The 22,026-nt window shown below is 33.2% G+C and overlaps 1 protein-coding gene across 2 annotated transcripts in view; it reads right to left on the bottom strand.

Annotated features, from left to right (window-relative positions):
* LOC148627753 (uncharacterized) overlaps positions 1–20,644 on the bottom strand; it is a 32,057-nt gene extending 11,413 nt beyond the window's left edge. For both annotated transcript variants that reach the window (XM_088577951.1, XM_088577960.1), the window contains exons 1-8: positions 20,472–20,644; positions 14,001–14,143; positions 10,579–10,829; positions 9,484–9,722; positions 8,920–9,063; positions 8,256–8,396; positions 1,069–6,792; positions 534–647 (exon numbers count right to left, since the gene is read on the bottom strand). In XM_088577951.1, coding sequence (XP_088434077.1) covers positions 534–647; positions 1,069–6,792; positions 8,256–8,396; positions 8,920–9,063; positions 9,484–9,722; positions 10,579–10,829; positions 14,001–14,143; positions 20,472–20,582 — 6,867 coding nt within the window. In that variant the 5' untranslated portion in view covers positions 20,583–20,644. The remainder of the gene's footprint in view (positions 1–533; positions 648–1,068; positions 6,793–8,255; positions 8,397–8,919; positions 9,064–9,483; positions 9,723–10,578; positions 10,830–14,000; positions 14,144–20,471) is intronic.
* Between the last annotated feature and the right edge of the window lie 1,382 nt (positions 20,645–22,026).

Here is a 22,026-nt window from a genome sequence, read left to right as displayed (position 1 = left end):
AATACAGGTTTTAGAATGTTTATTACATTTCCTTCTAACAGAAATGATTTTTTACAAAAATTTGCATTGTTGTGTTCTTAATATGGAGAGAAGAGGATGGTATGTGACCATAAACATAGCGTTTAATATCAATATGTAAGGAAGTATGTATGAAAAATAAAAAAATAAAATACTCTCAATTGTGATTAAGTGATTTTTATGCAAATGTGTAACGAATATCATTGACCTTGCATGAGTGGTTCATATCAGATAGACCTAATCAATTAACTTAACATTAAAATCTTAACATGAACCACAATGCCAATATTAACACAGAAGATGCCAGAAAAGTAGTACCTTAATCTTACCTTCTGCAACACGTGTCACCAGAGAGACGAAAATCAAGAAAGAGAGTTCACACCAATAAAAACAATGCAACAAAGTTTCACAAAAATTAGTGGCAGCATTTTTAAGTTTTATGTGAATGATGAATAGAGAGTATACCATAAATATGTCCCGTCTAGAAAAACAGGCGTATAGGAATATAAACATACTTCAATGGAAGAGGCGGGTTCATCAGGAGTTGTAGGATTAATAACTTCTGGAAGATATTCCAACTGACTTTTCTCAGACAGTTTTTCATCTTGACTAGGTTCTTCAATGATGGTCTGTAAAAAATAACAAAAAAAATGAACATATGGAGAGCACAGCCTAACAAGTACATTGTACATAAATTAATAGCATCAGACAAGTTAACCGTTTACTACTACTCATCCTTTTATTACATGCATATGTTCTTTATCAACAAGAACATTCAGGCTTCTTAAGATTTTCAGTTTAAATTTAGTTGTACTCAACTCATCTTTTAATTTAATACTATTTGACGACTTTGCATACATATGTATGTAACATATTTCTCTTTCAATCATGCTATTCAACTTCAATACATCATTGTGTTCATTAAGTAATTAGTTTGAATGTGATGAAAACTAAAGTAGGTTACATTTATTGATTTAAGACTACTTATAAATATATTTATGCAGACATCATACATACATTTGTATAGGCACATACAAATACTATTCTAACCTTTGATTCTGGAACTGTAGAATCAACTGATGAATTAACACTTGGCAAACAATTATTTATGACATCCTGGTGTTGATCTTCTTTGGAACAAGCTTCATGCATTTCACTGAGATTACTGTCTTTAGTTAAAACATCAGTCCCATTTTCAGATGATTCAGAATCAGAACTTTCAGGGTAATCTACAATTCCAACTGTGCGCCTAGTGTCAATGTTACTATCAATAACTGCATCAGAATCTGAAGTTTCTGAGTAATCCACTAGACCCAAAACTAGTTTACTTGATTCAGCTTCCAATGGTTCTTTATTTTGAATTTCTGAATTAGAATTTTGAGGGAGAATATCTGACTGCTTATCAACAGTGTCTATCTTCAGAGTTTGTATGTTGTTTAAATCATCACAAGGTTCTGCAAGCTCTACTTTTTCAATAATTTCCACATTTGTCTTCTCTACTTCTTTGTCTGAACACAATTCATTTCCTTTATCAGTTGAGTCAGCAGAACTAACATTATCCTTTTTCAAATCTAATATTTGATTCAAAGATGCATCACTTTCTACAGATTTAGATACGTGTAAGCTGATTAACTGATGAATACGATTTTCCATTGTATGACCAAAGCTTTCAGCAGATCTAATCAGTGTTTCATTAGTTGATTCTATTAGATTATCTTCTGGTTCCATTCCCACTTCACTACTACTATAAGCATTTTGTAGATGGTTTACAACCTCAGTGTCATTAGAAACTAAAGTCTGATTTTGATTTAGCTCTTCAACTTTGTCTATTATTTTACTGTCAATTTCTAAAGGAGAATCGATAATGTCCGTTGTTTTATTTTCATCATTGAAATTTTTCCTGGTTTGCGTGGATATCTTTTCATTCTCTATAATTAAAGTGTCTAGTTTTTCAGTATCGGCATGCAATGGTAGGTCTAGTTCTTGATCCTTGTGAATTGCTTCTGAGTTAGTTTGATGTAACAAGTCATTGATCTTCTTTCCAACATGTTCACAATAAGTAACATGGCTTTGATCTGTATTATGAAGTGCAACATTGTGTTTAAATAAAGAACTTTCTTCATTCACATTATCATTTGAACTAACTTCCATTATTTCAGAGTCAGTTACAGTACTACAACTCTCACTAATACCCTTAGTTTCAATAGACGGAAATTTTGCACTAGCCAGCCTTTCTTTAAACTGATTAAGGCCTTTCAGAAAGTTTCCTTGAGTAGTATCCGACAGAAAATTTGAATGTTTTTCTGAGCTTGTTTTTTGAAGTGTGGTACCCTCAGAAATATTGGTGTTCAGAGCTGCTGATTCAGCAGGTGTTTCATCTTTTTGACTTTCTAATGTACTTTCATCACTCTTGCTACATGTAGTTATATGAATGTCAACTATATTCACATCTTTCCCATTTGATATTGATGGTATTGCACTAGTTAACAATGGATCCATAGCAGGCTTATCAATAGATTGCAAACTAGAGCCTTCTGAGTTTAACATTTCTAAATTTGTATCTATGTTACTTGAAGGATGGCCTGATAAAGAAAGATGACCTTCATCTGATTTAGCTGGAATTGCACATTCCTGATTCAAGTTTTCACTTTCTGTTAGAGTATTTTTCTGTAACTCACTTAGTTCAACTCTTCTTACAATTTCTGTGCCATTATCTGAAAGTTCTGATTGCCATTGTTTTTCTTGTTCAGAAATAGATGCTTTAGCACTAACCAAATGTTCTAGTAACAGTTTATCAAATGAAGATGCTTGTGAAGTGTTGATAACACTGCAAGGTTGACTCGTTTTCAGTGGAGAAAGACTAGATGCTGGAATTGGTTTCATTTTCGTCGGTGAAGTGGTTGGAACTAAACACCCTTGAACATCAGTTTGGGATGTTGAAGTAGTGCTATTAGAATCTGCTATTAGCTTAAAGGGTCCTACAAAAACGGGTGTTTTTGGTAATATTTTCACAGGTTTTGGAGATGAAAGACTAGTGCTTATTGGCTGAGCAGTATAAGGTTGCATTACAGTGACATGACTAGTAAGGCTTAAGTTGTGATTTAAAGTGTTACTATTCTGAACTAAAAGATTGCCTGGATGCTGACTTGGTTGAACTGGCTGCATCAGAGAAAAAGCTGGTGAAATGGTATTGCCAAGAACAGTATTGTTTGAATCAAATGATATTGCATTCGTTGCAATTGGAACAGTATTTTGTGGGATAATAGTGGTATTCACATTTTGAATGACATTTTGATTGTTAAGAGCCAAAGCTGTAGTTGAAGCTGATATTTCTGTTGACATAACCACAGTAGGATTTGTAAAAGTCACAGTAGTATTTGGTTGCATTCTTTCTATAGTTAAATTAGCTGTTCCATTAGGTACATGTAAGGTGTTTACACCTAAGAGTTGAGTACCAGGGTTTAGTCCAAACTGTTGACTATTGGGCTGCACAAATGTTGGTTGACCTGTATCTAAAGGTGTTTGAAAGTTCACTCCTTGCACTACAGGTAACACATTGTTTTGATTTGCTACACCCTGTATTCCAAAAGTTTGTCCAGTTTGAATAGATTGAATATTTATTCCTTGGCCCTGAACCATTGCATTTTGACCTTGCACAAATGTTTGGTGTCCTTGAATCACAGTATTTTGTCCTTGAATCAGTGTATTTTGACCTTGTAAAAGTCCTTGAACAAAAGAGCTTTGTCCTTGAATCAATGTTTGTTGTCCAAGCACATTTTGTCCTTGATTGAGGTTATTTGGTCCTTGTACTATTGAATTAAGTGGCAATGGTTGATACTCAGCTGTAATTCCTTGTACAGCTATATTCTGAACAGCTTGTGCTTGAATAGGCAGGGCACTAGGGGTACAAAGTGTCATTGATGGAGGAGTCAATGTCTGAATCACACTTCCTTGCACAGAACCTGCCTGAGCAAGCTGAGTCCCCATTATTAAACCTTGAGGATTTACTGTTTGCAAAGTAGCACTGGGAGGGTTTAAAACTGAAGCACCTACTCCTTGCAGTGAAACATTCTCTGACATTGCAGACAAAATATTTTGAGTTCCTGCATTTGCAACAATTTGATGATTAGGTAAACTTACACCTTGACTTCCAACTTTCATTACATTAGTGGAGTTCACTTGCGAATTTTGCACAGATTCTGGAATTACTTCTATTGCTTGTTCAGTTTGTGTTCTACTGACTTGTTCAGAAGATTCCTTAGACTTGGAAGTTTTTATTTGTCCTAAATATAGTAACTGGTAAGAAGAAGTTTCAACTGGCAATTCTGGGCTGGGTTGTTTTTGCACAGATGGCATACCTCTTTCCAATACTGAATTTTGTACAGGCTTAGTATAAGAAGCAGTAGTAACAGAAGTTGTGATAGCCATGAGATTTGGCATTGCTGAAGCTGGTCTTGCTGGTCTTTGAAGCATCTCCTCCTTTTTTGATTTGCCAAGTAATGCTGGATTCTGAGAAAGTACATTAGAAGACTTGTCAAGAACTTTTGACAGAGACTGTAAAGCATGTTGAATGTCAAACTCTTTGAACTTGGCCACTTTTGACGTATCACTCGGAACAATAGCGGTCTGACTGACTCCAGATCGTATGGATTGTGGAGAAGCCGATTGGATCATCTGATTGACATAATTTTGGCCTACTGACACAGTACTTTGGAGATTACCTTGAGAAATACTGTTATTTTCAGGTGAAAAAGGTTTAATTTTACTAGGTTTTTGCACACCTTTCATTTTGTCTTGTAACATTTTTGTTCTGTCTCCTTGCATTTTAGCTTGCATAACGGTGTGTGCTGATCCAGGAATTAGCAAAAATCCCTTTGAAGAAGTTTTTGGACTCTTCTTAGTAGGCTTTTCTTGTTTTTCTTTCATAACAGCTTCCTGTTGCTGTCGCATTATTTCCTTAATTCTTGCAATGTTGATCTCCTCCTGTGACATTCCAGGTCTTATACCAACTTTGGTCATCACTTGACTTGCAAAGTTTTTAGATTTTTCATCTTTTATTTTCAGCTGTTCCTGACTTTTCTTTGTATTTTGCAATGCTTGACTAGGGCTTGATCCAACTGTAACATATTGTGAATGATTTCCAGATTGAACAGTTGAAGATTTTTTTGGCTTTGAAACAGCAGCATTAGCATCATTAGAAACAATTATCTGAGACAAATTGGATGGTTTAATTTTAGCATCCTCAGTTCCTGTTTGTAACCAGTCAACAATACTTTGCAGCTCTTCCTTTGATGGTTGTCTACTTCTCCTAGCTGGAAGAGTTTGTGTGACTACTGGAGTTAAAAAGTTTTTTATTTGTCCACTATTGTCTTGTGACATGTTTGAGTTGGGTTCCTGGTTTCCACCAAATGATTGCTGGACATGTGATAATGTAGAAGGAGATTTGACTTGTGGCTGTGTTCTGTGAGGTATAATTCTAGGCTGATGAGATGTTTTGGTTAAATCTGATGGAGATTTACTCGACCAACCTGGCAACTGACTAGAACTTGGCTGGTTTGATAGCTGTCGATCCACTGACAATGTTCTCTCACGATGCTGGCTGTGGAGAACTTTTGATGAAACTGATTTCTCAGATTGAACTTGGTCAACAGAGAAAGATCTATTTAAGTTCTTTTTCTGTTGAATCATTGCTTGCTGCACTTCATATGATGTGAGTCCAGGTACATATGGTAAATGAGCATTTCCAGGAGCTGATGGTTTTGTTGTGGGAATTTTTGCAGTAGACACAGATGATGACGATAATGATTGTTGTTTCATGAATGTCTGAATCTGAGGCATGTTTTTAGTAGCCTCCAATAGTTTAGCAAAGTCAAAATTTGGAGTCGGTTTTTCTTTTGGCTTCTTAACAGCCTCTGTGTTGATTTTGTGTTTTATTTGTTCTGGTCCACTGGCTTTTGTCATATCAAGAGGATTGTTCTGAATTGACATGTTTTGCAGTTTCGTCCATGGAATAAGTTTAGTAGATTCTCTCACTCCAGGTTTACTTTGTAACCCAAATTGAACAGGAGTCCATGGTGATTTTGTAGATAATGTTCCATCTGGCGTCTTAGTACTGGAATAAGGCTGGAACTGAGTGGTATCATCACAATAATACTGCAAAGAACCTTCCTTTACTGTGCTTGATTTTTTTTCTAGAGAAGTATCCTTAATTGAAAGAGATTTTATTTCCTTAACTTTTTCTTCCTGCAGCTTTTGTATTTTTTCCTTTTGTTGCTTTTGCATTTCTTTCCAATCATTTGCTCCCTTTTCTAACATAAATTTCTGGCAAACAGGGTACAAATCCTCCCATGATAAGTCAGGGTTCAAATAATAAGGTCGTAACATGTTCAATAAGCGTTCAACCTCATATAATGTAGCTAGGTTGACTTCACCATCATTGGTATGTCGAAGATCTTTATGTTTTTTCTCATTACGCTCTTTTTTCCTCTCTGAAGCCTGATTGAGTGTTTTATTTAAATACATTTTCTCCACCAGTGACATAGCACTTCTTGTAGGATTTAATGCAAAAGCAGTCAAAGCACTAATTTTTGCCGCCTTCAAATTATTCATGGCCACAATGTGTGCCAATTTTTCACAGGTCATTGCCATAGACTTTTGTTTTTCTTTCACACCTTCAATGTCTCCATTCATCATCAATTTTTCACAACTGCCTTTGTCTATGTTAATAGCATAAACACAAAGATCAGTATATAACTGTCGTAGTTTGGTGCCACACTGAAACAGAGAAAAAAATTTTGATTCTATTTTAAAATTGATACATAACACTGCTCCAAGTGCAAGTGAATTTTGGTATAGTTTACAGGATTTTCATTAGCTAAGCCTACTAAGTCTGTCCTTCTGGTGTCCATACTTTTATAATGATTTTATAATGACATGTTTATGTTAATACAGAAGCCTTCTTTACAAATACTTATCCTATTTTGGTGTGTATACTATGTATTTAGGCATCGTGCGCAGTGCAATTTAGAAGGTCTAAATGTGTGAAAATTGTTTTTTTAGATTTAGATCCAGTAAAATTTTATAAGACAAAAGATAGATGTTTTGCACTTGATCAGTCAATTATTTACCTTGATGCGGTATTTCTTACAAAAATGTGAAGGAGAGAAACTTACATTCAGACTAAAACATCATGACGAGGTCAATAACTACATAAATTGGATAATTTTAATTTCGAAGCTTGATAAAATTGACACAGGATGTATGAAATCGAAAGTCAGGAAAATCAGACATATCTGGTTTTGGTTGTAATTCAAATTTTGCAATTTTTAGCTTTAAAACTTTTAAGAAAATTGTGAGAAACAATCAAAATAAGTTTCAAAATAATCATTTTCAGCTGCAAAAGCATTTGATAAGGAGGGTTTGACTAAAAAACACTTTGTAACTTTTTGGTTTTTAGTTGTTTCATTTTAATCTCTAACCATGTTTGATAAGAAGGAAATATTGTACAACCTTTGTTTGAAAAATGTTATAAGACATTTGAACATGATTTGAAGAAAATATCACTAAAAATTCAATAATTAAAGATGTGTTTGATGGTTAATCAATCATAATAAATTGAAGAACTTTAGTGAGCCCGCTCACATACCACTCATGTCCCCATGTTGGATACTCAAGTAAATTTGTTCAAGAGAGAAATACATTTAGAAGGACACCACAATAAAAAAGGAATTGGAATGTTTTTTTTTTCAGGCATTAGAAAAGAAAAAATAAAATTGAAAAAGGTTTTTGAAAATTATTTTTTCTTTATCTTCTAACTAAATTCTATTACCCAAAATAGTAGTTTCATACTCCAGACTGTGATTTCTTTGAGTTTTAATTAATCCGAAGTAAATATCTTCGTAGCAAAACAAAACATACAATTGACCTGTAACTTATCATGGTGAACTCAAATACCAAAAATCGTGTCATAATCCGCAAGCCTTTAGACAAAAATTCAGGAAAACTGTTATTTCTATGAATTTTGCTAAGTTCGTTGCCCGTAATTTCAGAAAAAATCACTGGAGTGGAACAAAACGTAAATTTGACTTGTAACTTATCATGGTGAACTTATATACCAAAAATCATGCCAATATCTGCAAGCCTTTCAAAAAAAAAATCCAGAAAACTAAAGATGGACTGACTGGTCAAAACATTATACCCTCTTCTTTGCGTGGGTGATAATAAATATATCTACTAACCTCTTTTTGTAATCCAGTTACCAATACACCAATTTGTTCAGTTTTACTGGAAATTTTAGCTATGGACCACACATTTTCTAGGAACTTGGTTCGATCTCTATCTGCCATATATTGGTGTCTTATCCAAAGCTTTATCAGGTCCTGTAAATAAAGCAAGAAATCAAACTAGTAAGACGGTTTATGATGCAACTCCAATGAATTTGTAAATGTTAATCAAGTTGTGAATGACAAATGGATGAGATGATTGCAGTAACACCTAACTCTATAGAGGGATGTGAAATGTATATTAAAGAAGCATTCTTTCTGATGTATACTTAAGTAGTGACAATAATTTTAACAAGGTCTTCTTGTGAAAAACTTTTAATTAAAAGTATGTACTAATGTTTGCATAGTACTTTAAAATCATGTTTTTGTGATATCATAAAACAATGAAATTAATTAAATGTGTCCCCCACTTTTACAGATTAAAACAAACATTCAATCAATTATATTTTACCTAATGTTGATCAACTAATCATGTACTATTGCAGGTATAACAAGTATTTCTAATCACTCAAACAGACCATTACTTTAAGAGACATATGTATTCAATATAATTTAAACTTTGTTATTATAGAAATTATTTTTTTTTAATGTACTGATATGCTTAAAAGTAAGAACAAACCTTTGTACAACATGTACGATCAGGATTTATCCAGTCTTGAACCAGAAATATCTGGACTAGTCTGACACACAGTTTTTGGTTACTTTCCTTTTGTTCTAGTCGGTTGATCAATTTAATCCCGGTGTGGCAAACTATCTGCTCACACTGAAAAAAGTTAACAATAGGCTTTAGATGTTAGTTATACAAGTTTTGATGCAGCAATCAAGTAGCATATTATTAATTATTTAAAATCTTGTCAAACATGTGAAAAAAAATAAAATGAGTATAAGTACAAGGAATAATATTGGTATTTAAGGGCTTTAATTTTACAGTTAGTTCATTTTGAGTGTAAAATAATTTAATTGGGTATCTAAATTTGAGATTTGAAGAACTAGTCACAAATATTTCATTGAAATGGGTAAAACATTAACAAAAAATTGAAAGTCTGGTTTATGGTCTGATGAAGTGACTATCAGTATATAACAAAAAGAATCAATTAATTTTTTCTACAGTTCTTAAGATAAAAGGTACATGTATACATATCCACACTGGAAATTGAATGAGCCTTCATTAGTTCATGCTTACCTCTTCCTGGAGTTTATCCATTTGGTTCAGTTTGTGAAGTAATATGAACTGCATTTCTCTGACATCTAAGTCATCCTTAAAGGGAGAATATTTAACAAGACAGTTGCATAAATTTGAAGCAAAATCTTCACAGTTTTCTAAGATTAACATTTCTACCCTCAGTTTCAATATCAGTGGGTCCTCTTTCTTGATGTAATTGGATATTTCATCCATTTTTTCCTTTATTTTTCTTTCTTTTTCTGAAAAAAAAAAAAATTTAGTTCAAAATCTCATACCTAAAATATTGTAATAAAATAAACATAATTTTAAAAGATTTCTTTTGCATGAATTATAAAGGTTACATATCACTCAGCTAAATATTTCTATTACCACAATTACCAAAATGAATTTGAGTATTACAATAAACAATTACTAAACTATCTTGTAGGTATTTTACTGAAAAAATACAGACTAGATTTTCTGTGAAAAGTAAGCATTAAAACTGGCATAAATAATTAAAGACACAGGGGTGCAAATTAACATTCAAGACCAGGACTTTCCTTAATTTCAAATTAATGGTCCACTTACAAAAATCAAAAGTTCTCCATTAAGTGTCAATTAAAAGAGTTGAAGGTCAAAGACCATGGTAATTGAAATTTTGAAAGAAAGTCTTATGACAGAAATTGAGGGTCCAAGACCTTGGACTACCACTAATGATAATCGATACAAACTGGAGAAGACTCTGTATAAGAAAACAACACTTTTTATTGTTTTTATTGCTGTGCATTGATATGGTTCTATTATCTACTGATCATTTTACATGAAGCTGCACGTGTTGTTGTGTTAGGTATACTCCCATTTATTCTATATAGTGAAAAATGGCAAGCCCACAAAACTGGAAGTCCATGTCAGATAGCAACCAAAGTCACTTAAAACGTATGCATCACCATCATCTATAGCTATAGAAAGCAACATGCCAAATTTGAAATCAATCCATCCACTGGGAGCAGAGATAATTGCAACTTAATTTTGAGATCAACAGAATGACAGATGGATAAATTGATTCTAATATACCATCCACTTATTGAGAGGGTATCATCATGATGTAAAAACTACCTCTTTCAGTTTCCTCTGTTTCTGTGTCACTCCCTGATGATTCATCTTTGTCGTCTCCTGACATGATTTTACTCAGCGTTGGATCTGTCCAAGGATTCTCCATCAAATGGGGTAGCAATTCAAACCTTTTAAACCCCGTGTTGACCAGGTGTTGATGGGTGTTGGCAATGGTCTGGGAGAAATTCACTTTTCCTTGGTCATCTTCAGGGAGCTGTTGCCATTTTATATTCAGCACTACCTTTGCACACAATCTAAAAATGGATAGCATAGCAATAGATACACTTATAACATTAAATAACTACATTTATATGCATTACTCTGAAATACAGAAAATTTATTAAAAAATTGTTACAATGTACACTACTGTCAATACTAATTTTAATTTCTCCACTCTTCGCAACTGGTCCATGCTCCCAGTTTTTAGTGGAGTCCAAGTTCCTCATTTGCTTTTGTTGCTTTGTGTGTATGATTTTAGTGACTTTGTGTTCTTTGTTGTGTATGTCTGTTTTCCATGTCTGGTCTTTGTCCCTGGATTGCATTCATTTGATTGCCGCTATAACCTTGGTTCCCTTGATTACTCTTTCGCAATGGAGACTACTTGAGTGGAGTCATTATTTCTAAATATGCCTATAGTTTAATTCTTTAGTTTATATTGTATATAACATAATACATTTAAGGATTCTTTAAGTTTAAAATCATTCAAGATACATGTTTATATAGAACAATAAATATAAAGTATTTGAATGAAGCAAGTTTATCTCAGTTTTTAATTTAGTGGAGACACAATGGAGTCACAGAGGAGGAAAATGGTGACGCCACAGTGAAAAGTGGAGGAATTAAAATTTCAGTTGATGGTATAGTATTTGACTCCATGAAACACAAAACTGTAAGCCATGCTGCTTTTCAATTAAAATTTAAATGGTGCCAGTCTATAAAAAAATAAAAATATGTAAAATGAGCTCTGCATATGTGAAACAAAAAATGAAATGAGTTACACCAAAGAACAGAACACAGCACTGCATTTTAATGTATCAAAGGTGAATAATGATTATATAATACATAAAAGTTCTTTGGTTTGTAGTTCATTTGTATTATAGATTGATGTAAAAAAAGTTCAATAACAAAAATTAAGCAGTGATTTAGCTAGTACTCGTCATTTTCGCCATTTACGAAAGGATTTCATAAATGACCAAAATGTTTAAGATCATTTTCGTCACTTAAAATTTGAAAAGTGTATAAAAAAATTCTGTTCAAAAAGTATTTCAGATAAATTTTCGTCACCTTAAATAAAAATGTTGTCAAAAACTGTCAATTGTCTTATGCTCTGACAAGTTTATGACCCCAAGCTTGGTCAACCATGTGTGAAATACATTTTATTGTTGTTAACCTGGCATCCCTGATATGTGCATCGATAATAATCCTTTAAAATAACAACAATTTATCAATCGTTTGATCATTAGGACTACAAAAGATTATCCCAGGGTTCTCACTCAACTTCAGCCGGTCGTTTTCGACCACCAAAAAAAGCCTCGAGTTGACTGCTTTTCAGTACGTTAAAAATATAACTAATATATATCCTTATTTTAAGGATTAGTCGTGTTAAATGATTTTGATCTTTAATGGATATCGACCGATTTTACTCCCATATAAAAAAAACCTTCACGAACCTCGCAACATATATATAGCTATCTATTTTTAGAAATTTAAATGCACCACAAAAACAATGTCTCTGATGTGTGACTGGTCATCTCATGGATTTCAATAAATTTTTACGCAACAGCGGACAGTTAGGAAGTATTAATCAACGATAAATATTTATTTTATCATTCTCTTTTCTTCTTGAAACAAAATCACAATGATTACGAACATCTTCAATTCTACTCATGATCTGGGGACAAAGGTCACTAAAAAATTACCACCCAGCAGTAAGATATCATGCAGCAACCGCTTACAGAGTTGACTATACCAATGTGGCCTCCTTTCTGCCTGTCTGGTTTCTGTGTAATCTTACTATCTGATCAAGACCTATCTTAGGAACGGGCTCAAGGTTTCATCAATCAATTCTCTTCTAAAGATCTGTCTCTATCCTTCTGATTTGAGGAGTTTTAGGTTGAAGAGGGCTTTTGAGGTGTGGTGTTTGGCAAAGGACAGGAGTATTTTCTCTTATTAGTTGAGTGTTATTAGTGATCATAATAGTAGCTTATGTCAAATAGTAGCTATTTTTAGACTGAATGCATCAAAGCTTTGTCATGATGTAAAAAAAATTCTATTTTACTATTTTTCTAATAGTAACTATTTTATTTTAAACCATGGTTTCTTATAGAAAATAAGTTATTTTGTTGTAATATTTATTGTATTTATTGTTATGCCTGTAACTGTAAACTTATAATGAATATATTAAGAGTGTTTATGTCTTTAGTTTATGATACTACTGACTATTTTCAAAATTCTGCTCTCCATAATATGTCGTTCGTGCTCTATGCCCAAGTGACTAAAGCCCTCAAAATCCTAGCTAAAACCGTGAATTAAGTTAGAATTAAGACTTGCAGACTAAATAGTAATTAGAAAGGCCATCCTTAAAAATTATTGGTTTCCCGTAATATCAATCAACTCACCAAAAAATTAATTGTGGTCAAAATGTACCTTTTTATTTCCAAGAAATTTCTTTATATAAAACATTTCTTAAAACATAGCATCCTATTATGCCTAAATAACACCTACATTGTACCAAATTCAAAGTTGGGCACACAAGTAGGTAAGCTGCAAAGCTAACATTTTTATAGATTCCGTAGAAGTACATTTATTCAGATAAAGATCACTCATTCATGTACAACATGTATAAATGTATATTGAAGTACTCCAAAGTACTATTAATTTTTATATCTTTATAGTTAAAGGCAAAGGATTCAACCACATAAGGACAATTTTTTGCAACATCTGATAAGATGTCTATTTAATAGTGGGACTGAATTCAAAATTATTTTTTTATGAAACAGGTGTTATTGCAAATACTTGTTTCAACTTGAGTAGTGCACTTAACAAGATGTGTCATTTACATTAACACATGTACAAAACTGTACATGTATAAAATTACTTCCCTTTCAACAATAAAAATTTGTACATACATGTAGCAGATTTTTTTCTTAGTATTATTTCTTTTCTTAACACAGACTAACCAATTCAGCAATTTTTTATGTATTTTATCATTAAAACATATTAAGTTTAACAGGAAAGTCTCTTAATTCTCAATTGTGAGTAGTCAAAAATGAAAATCCTCTACATACATAGAGGTATTTTTTATCACTTTGATGTCACAAATTAACATACAATGTAATGATCTACAAAATGTACTAACTGCTATAAAACTTAGAAGAAGCTATTTACCTGTATGTAATATGCAATAATTCCTTAATTATACCTACAGGAATATGTGTTCGTAGAGACTGTCTCTTGCAGGACATGGTGTCAAGGTCTGATATGTGTTACAAAGCTGAGATAGGGTCATCCATAGAATAACAATCTGGTCACTGTACTCAGAGACTCCATTCTCTGCCTTCTGTAATATCTACAATATACAAAATTTACTTAAAAATATCAAAGCTGATTCCTTTTAATTGTCAAACATTTGAATACTCCTTCATATAAAGAGTTTAAAGTAAAAATACTTAGTACAGCTTATGAACTGTGCACTGCGCAGTTTTCCTCAAATATAAGAAAACCAGAGCAACTAAATTTATGATTAGATATTAAAAGCATGACAGGTGTCTTGCAAAGAGCAGGAACTGCTGATTCTTCCAGAGCACTCAAGTTTATATTGGGATTCATGCTTTTTCTTGTACAATTTGCTTCTTCTATAATATCTTATTGGTGTTCATGGTATTGTTCTGTTTATGATTTCCACTCATTTGTATTTTTCATTTTGATACTTCTTCAACAGAATAACTGATTTTCAGATATTTGTTATGAACATCTTTTTGTGTTGGGTTCTATGTGTATATGATTAATGCCCATGAACTTAGGGGCTGGTGTTAAAAATGCATTGCAATACAGAGGATTTGAAACTCCAAATATTGCCATACATGTACATACCAAAAGAAAAAAAAGGTATATTTTATCATTACATGCCTATCGGCAACAGCATATGATAACACTTGTGTCAAACCCTCAACATTTACATTTCTTATTTATTGACACTTACATGTAGGCACTATTTCTGAGATATAAAAATACTATAAACCAACTTATTTTTGCAAGCTATACATTTTTACTGATTAAAAATCCATGAAAATAAATTGCCTCGAAAAAGTATCTTTGTAATAAAATTAATCTTTGCAAGAGTGATAGATGCGAAATGAAAACTGGTTTAACATCCTTAATTGAAAAAATAAGTCTTTACCAAAATAATTTGGTTTACAATTATACGAAGTCGTTATTTAGGCTACACATACTTTTATTTTTCTTCAAGTGCATACAATGATGTTTAGGGGAGAGAGAGTCTTCCACTGATTAAAGACAATTGTCTGGGGATTTTTTATGCACATGTGGTTAACTAGACAATTCAGAAAGGAGATAATTCAAACTTTTTATCATACCAAATTATTTTTTTTTTAAATCTATGTCTGAAATGTCTGATGAGAAGTTCTGGTACATGTACACTTTAAGTATCTAAGGTAGTTCCTTAGTCCTTTTAGGGAAGACTAATTTTATCCCCTGAACATCAACGTTGTATGTATTATAGAAGAGTAGACTTTGTGTTCACACAATTACAGATAAATAAACAATAGAGCATTAATAGAACATTAAGCAATACCTCAGCACATTAAAGTGAAAAAAGGGGGTGGCAAAATGTTTAAATTGACCTACTTTCACAAGTAATTTGTGGTACTTAACCAGTGCACAAAGTTTAGAAAAAAAATTCATTAAACTGTTCCCTAGTTATCTTCTAGAAACTGCCAGGGGACACCCAAACAGCTGGATGGATACTCAACTTTTCGGAGGGTATCAAATAATAATTCACCACTCTGACAAGGTATACATGTAACTAGAAATACAATGTACAGTGAGCAACCTCACTAAGGGAATACCCCCACTTCAAATGGACTCAAATGCAAAACCTTTGATTTGGATTTACATGTATCTTCCTTTTAAGTCATTCAACAGTAATAATTTTTTTTATGCAGATTCACATATCATACCAAACTATCCAATACAATTTCATTAAAATCCATTGAGCAGTTAAGGAGGAGTTGCACTTACAACGTATTAAGTAGCTGTCTTTGGAAGAATCATGCAAAATCTGAAAAATGTGATACACCCCAAAAAAGGCTACATATTTTTATTTTTGTAATTAAGTTGTTTTATGGGTCTATATTATGAAAGTGTAATTATTCATTCAAATATGCCTGCTCTTAGGAGATAATCAACACTGAAAATCCAATAGATTCTATTGTATTTGAGTGTTGTTTAGAGTTATCTCCCTTACTTTTGAATTCTACAGTGCATTCTATACAATTTTTATCTCCTATGAGCACAGGTTATATGAAAAACCAAATGTTAATTTCTGTTTACTAAAGCATTTTAAGCAAGATATCAAAAATAAAAATATGTAGGCTTTCCAACCATGTATCACATTTTGCATGATTCTTAGCTGGAGTGCTACTTAACATGTAAAACCTTGAATTTGGATTATCTCCCTTTGGATTCCTTAAACAGTAATTACCGTATATTCATTCATTGTGCCCAACCTTCCTATAAAATTCATCAAAATTATTTGAGCAATTAGGAGTTTTAACATGTAAAACCTTTAATTTGGATTACATTCCTTTGGAGTCTGCCGACAGTATTTATATTTCTTCATGCACATCCACATATGATGCCCAAACTTCCAATAAAATCTTATCACAATTCATTGTGTGGTTTAGGAAGAGTTACATTTATGAAGTTTTAACAAGGAATGTGGACAGACAGAGTGATTCCTATATAACCCCAAAACAAAGTTTGGAGAGGGGTTTATAAAAATCAAGTTTTAATCAAATTTAGTTATATCTGACAGTTAAGCATATCTGCGTGTTGGACAATGCAGGGTAGGAAACTCACTCTAATTCTAGCAAGTCCTGAATACAATTTTTCCAATATATTTACTATATGGCTATATAAATTTTTGCTATAATTAGCCAGTCCTGCCAAAAAATAGCCAGTATCGGGCTGGTGGGCAGGCTACTGTTTCTAACTCTGGACAATGTAAAGGATCAGTGAAGGATAGTCAATTCCAATAATTATGTAATAATTAAGTCCAGTATAATTAGAGTATGTACCAGAAAATATGATCAGTTTATGTCGGACAAGTTTTCTTGATCTCTACACACACGACACAAGCAAATTTAAAAAATTGGCTTACAGTTGTTCCTTCCATATTCCATCCTTCATACAAGCTACTTGTATCAGGTGACATATCAAGGTCAATATAGAAAGATGTGCACCAATATACAATAAATAAGGAAGTTTCTAAAATTATCAAAGTACACGTTATATATTCTCTTCATCCAAGCTGGGACATATTGCACCAACAAGCTTCCAACACTTCTCTCTGTCCAATGCCATGTCCACAGCCTGCCCCCAGGTGTAACTATGCTCTTAATTATCTGGTTCTCATCAAGTTGGTACCAGGTCTTCCAAGCTCCCTTTTTCCTGGCGGTGTCCAATGGTAAGCTATCTTTGGTGTTCTCTCATTTGGCATTCTTAGCACATGACATTGCTATCCATAGCATCACTGTTAAATTTGTGTTCTAATACTATTGCAGCTGGAAATTTTGCAGACGATTGATGTTGCTAATCTACATATAGTTAGGCCAAAAGATTTCGTGAATTGTACAAAGGCAGCTGTTGCAGAATCCTTCTACTTTCTGCAAGGTGCTCTGTATTATCATCTAACATTCAGAATTGTTTAGAAGGCCTGACATTACTGTTGAAAATCTTCAGCTCAGTGTTGATACTGAGGTTTCTGACTTCCGGACTTCCTTGTATGTCCTTCTTTGCTCGGCTGTCATCACTAATGATTCTTCCACGGTAGGTATATTTGTTAAAAAGAAAACATGTACATCCTTCTGAAGATTTTTAGTGAAGTGTAATTGCACAAGAAGGTATTTGCAGAGCTTCTTTACCCCCTCTTTACACCTGACTATCTGCTGCAATAAGACTTTTTCCTGAGGCATCAATACAGGAAAAAAATATACCTTTGAAAATCTCCATATACATGGTCAAACAGTGCTATTTTTGTGAAAACCAGCAAGTAATACAGGAGAAGTGAGAGCTTTATATTTTATATAGAACGGGTGGAAACTGAAAGTACTGACACACATTATTTCTATTAGTTTACATACATTTGTATGTTTGATAGGGTTTCAAAATGAAACTTTTTGACAATGGTGGAGAGGCAAAGGAGATTAATAGTAGAATAAGTTTGATCAATAACAATTTTTTTAAGGGTGTCAATCCTGATAAAAAGCTGTCCCTCATTAGGGCTTAATGTGTCAATACTCACATTTTTTCAACACCATAATTCAAAATGTCATCTGCCACCTATCAGTGTAAGAACATCATGTACTTATGATGCTTGTATAATGTTCTTGAAATCTACTTCGGAAATGTTTCATCAATGCTTCAATGAACTTTATTTGAACTGACTCATGAAAGCGTTGAGCTTCCTGTTATTTGTCTTCATACAGTTTTGTTTCTGAACTTTAATTTTTTTCAAGTTATCTTTCATTTCACTATGATGATGCTCGATTAAATAAGTGACAACTCGATACATATATATATGGATCTAACTGTTACACTGCATCAAGTTTGATGAGTAACATATTTGGAAGAAACTGCATACCAAGTTATGTCACAAACACAGACCAATAGACAAAAACCTTTAAAATACTTCTTTGTCTAAGAATCAGGCAAAATGAGTATAAAGTGTGGCACATGAAGAAAAACAATGCAGGGATTTTATTGCAATATCCAAGAATTTACACCTCATGGCTAATACCCTCCAGAAATAACCATAGAAGTGCTAGTAAATTTTGTCTTTTTAAGATAAATTTAAATAAGTTTTCATTGCTTAAAAAATGTATTGAATATATCTGAGGCAAATAAGACCAAATTGAGAATTATGATGTGCCACCTATTGTCTGATTTTTACACAGAATTACACTTAAATCCCAATAAAAATGTAAAATACATGTAAGGTACAAATACACATGTAGTTTTAAATTACATGCTACTAAGAAAAGAATCTTACACTAGCCTTTTAATTAAAAGTAACATGTGTACACACATGCACATGTATATTACTTGTAAGCTCTAATACTTGCAATTAAAGGACAAAGAATTATTCAAAATAAAATTATGTAAACATTATACACATATAAATGTAACATGACTACATGTACACATAAGTGTCAGGTATAGATACAACAGGAAGCCTTTAGCAGTTTGCATACGGTTCCTTCAGGAGTCCTTTATGGATCCTTGTGTACATCCTTCACATCTTTTGCTTAAATATATTTTTAGAACTGCTGAAGACCACAAAATTCATGTTTGGTTTGAATATATAAAAAATTTGTATTTACAAGTACATGTACCAAGAAATATGTAAGACCAGATTTTTTTTCATTTTGTGGCACCTTAACACCTGAAATGGTCCCATGGAATTAGAAGTTTATAAATCCCAAAGCAAGCTCCTAAACAGCATCTGACCACAAGGATTCGTGAAAGTGGTTTTAAGAAATATGTACTGATATTGGAGCCTCAGTGGTCCTACTCATACACAAAAATGTACCATTGAGGCCCCATTTAAGTATATCTTTCATAAAATCCTTCTTAAGAGTCCCTGTGTTCTGACACTCAAAATTCACTCTAGACTCTGAAGCAAGCCCTCTCAGAAAATGCAAGAATCTTGCTAAATCGGGAAAAAAGTGAATGATTTCACACAGCACACTTTTCAGCTGTCAAACAATGTTTGATTTGAATAATGTCATAGAATTTCGAAAAGCCTGTCTGCAGCAATTAGTAAGAAAAGAAACAAAATCCTGTGGCTGCATGGAGCTTGATCCCAAAGTTCAGTGTCAGATTAAGGGAACCAGATCTTGGTCCAAATAGATCTTAGCTGAACTTGTCAGATACCTACGTACATGTGTATTCAGCTTGGAGTTTAATTTAAACAAACAATCCTCTTAGTTTAAATCATATTGCTTTTAAATATCAGATACTTAAAAACTTATCATGATTTTTTTTCATTATACCTAAGCTCCTCATAACCCTGAAGTTATCAGCTACTAACATTTCATGGTGACAGATATGTTTGTGAATATGCCTTGCCGAATTCACCTTTTTATCGCTTATTCAAAATCATAAGTAATATTCCTTACTGTCCACATAACACAACAAAGTTCAATAAAAATTTAAGGGCAAGTTGACCCCTCAATTTGACACATAGTCAGATCACCTTAAATATTCTGTATAATTTTATTTCAAAGAACAATATGCTAAATGTAACAATCACCTTTATTCATGATCTAATCAATAATAGTTCACAAATCAAGCCATATTTTTACTTGGGGTCCCCTTGATAATATATTATGCACTTTCTGGGTCAGCAATGAACATGCACAATCAGAGTAATTTTTCATTTATTATATTCTTGATCAGCAATAAAAAATACGGTTCTGGTCTGTGAAATGTGCAGTGACGGCATGCTTGCACAGTATCGCTGATAACGTATCAATAGCTGTCATACGTGCCGATTGACATGATCATCATGTCTTCGCCAATACACAATAAATGGTGGCCAATAACAAACTCAGTCTCGGGGCCCCCACCTCATTTGAATGAAATATTATACCTACCTTGCGAAACATTTCGCAATACATAGCAGTTGATACATTGCGGTCGGTGTCTTTGCCGTTGTACCGACTTGCAATCGTCCTCAGATCGGCAATCAAAGCCGAGAAATCCATCTCTAAAGTCGCTTGATTTTTGACTACATGTGTGCTGTACGTAAACACTACACTGCATTTCAACGTGTAAAGCTCCGTCTAGCGGTCGCGGTACCCTAAAACATTGAGCGATACGAACGATAACTCTAAATGACTTATAATTTGGATTCGTTATAGCAAAATAATTTTAGGCTACTAGGACATGTAAACCCGGCATGTAAAACGATTTTTAGTAGAATAAGATGAAATTTATAGCATTTTAACAATGAGTTAAATATATTTAAGTCCTTGTAGTTTAAGTCGCGCGACACACTTTTTAAGATTTTTTTTCTGTCAGGAATGTCATTTCTTCCAATGCATTAACCAAGTTGATTAGATTCGGGTTTTAAGAATATTAACTGACAGGAGTATGGATTTTTTTTTATAGTAGACGAATATAAAAATCTTTGGCAGGAGTTATATACATGTCAGTGACGGATTAGAAGTTTAAAGAGGAGGTCCGATCCAGAAAACTATTAAAAGGGGAGTCAACATAAGTATTGGTAGATCCAAGGATTTCTATATTTAACTCCTTGGTAGATCAAATTTGTTTATTTTAGCCAAAAACTTTCGAAAAAAACCGGGTTCCATCCGCCAGAATCCTCCCCTGGATCCATCAGTGCAAGCAAACCTCCGAAGGTGAAGTCTTGAGTCTGATTTTGCTCGTTTGATATTTTAAAGCGCGAAGGTAGACTCAGAACCATGAGCTTATAGGAGGGTGTAGTCATACCAAGACGCCCTCCATAAAATTTCCGGTCTGCCCCTCCCCCTTATGACACTAATTATCTTTAGTAAAGGGATAACACCTAACTATCGATGCAGTAAAAGTTCATTAATGTAAAATTTCCTCAGCGGGTTCCCTTCACTTTTGACCTGAACAAAAAACGCTTACTTCATTTTCTATTGGTTCGGGATCCCCAACCGGAGTCCTTCAGATGGGAGGGGGTGAGTGGGGTGGAGATTGTGATGGAAAGAAGTACACCAATGGAGCTTTGTATCTATGGCCACTTTAATTTTCATTTTGATGACTAAAATTTTGCATAAAATCGTATATTTCAAAATTTGTTCTATAAATATCTAAATTGTTCATTTTCACCATATAAAGGAATAAATACTGCTCTAAAATTGTACATCTTTGTGCCACTTTTATGCGGTTTTCAAACTCAAGACAGTGTACCTGGTTTCGTGATTGTTTTTGTTTGTTTGTATGTTTTGCTTTGATTTTTTTTTTTCATCAATCCAAAAGCAAAACTTATTGCTCTTACATACATTAGTATGTAGCAATTATTGCCAATGTAAAAAAAAAGATACCGAACTGATAACATTTGGGCAATAGAAATAATCAAAAGGAATTATAATATCAACGAAAAAAAAAACGGAAAGTTGGAAACAACCGCAATGGTCATGACTTGATACAGGCAGTTCC

This window comes from Perna viridis, chromosome 1 (genome assembly GCF_037379345.1).
Source record: "Perna viridis isolate PV_CMFRI_1.1 ecotype Kerala chromosome 1, ASM3737934v1, whole genome shotgun sequence".
In the NCBI taxonomy this organism is placed as follows: Eukaryota; Metazoa; Mollusca; class Bivalvia; order Mytilida; family Mytilidae; genus Perna; species Perna viridis.
Note: the sequence above shows the minus strand (reverse complement) of the source record. Positions and strands in the feature narration are given on the sequence as shown.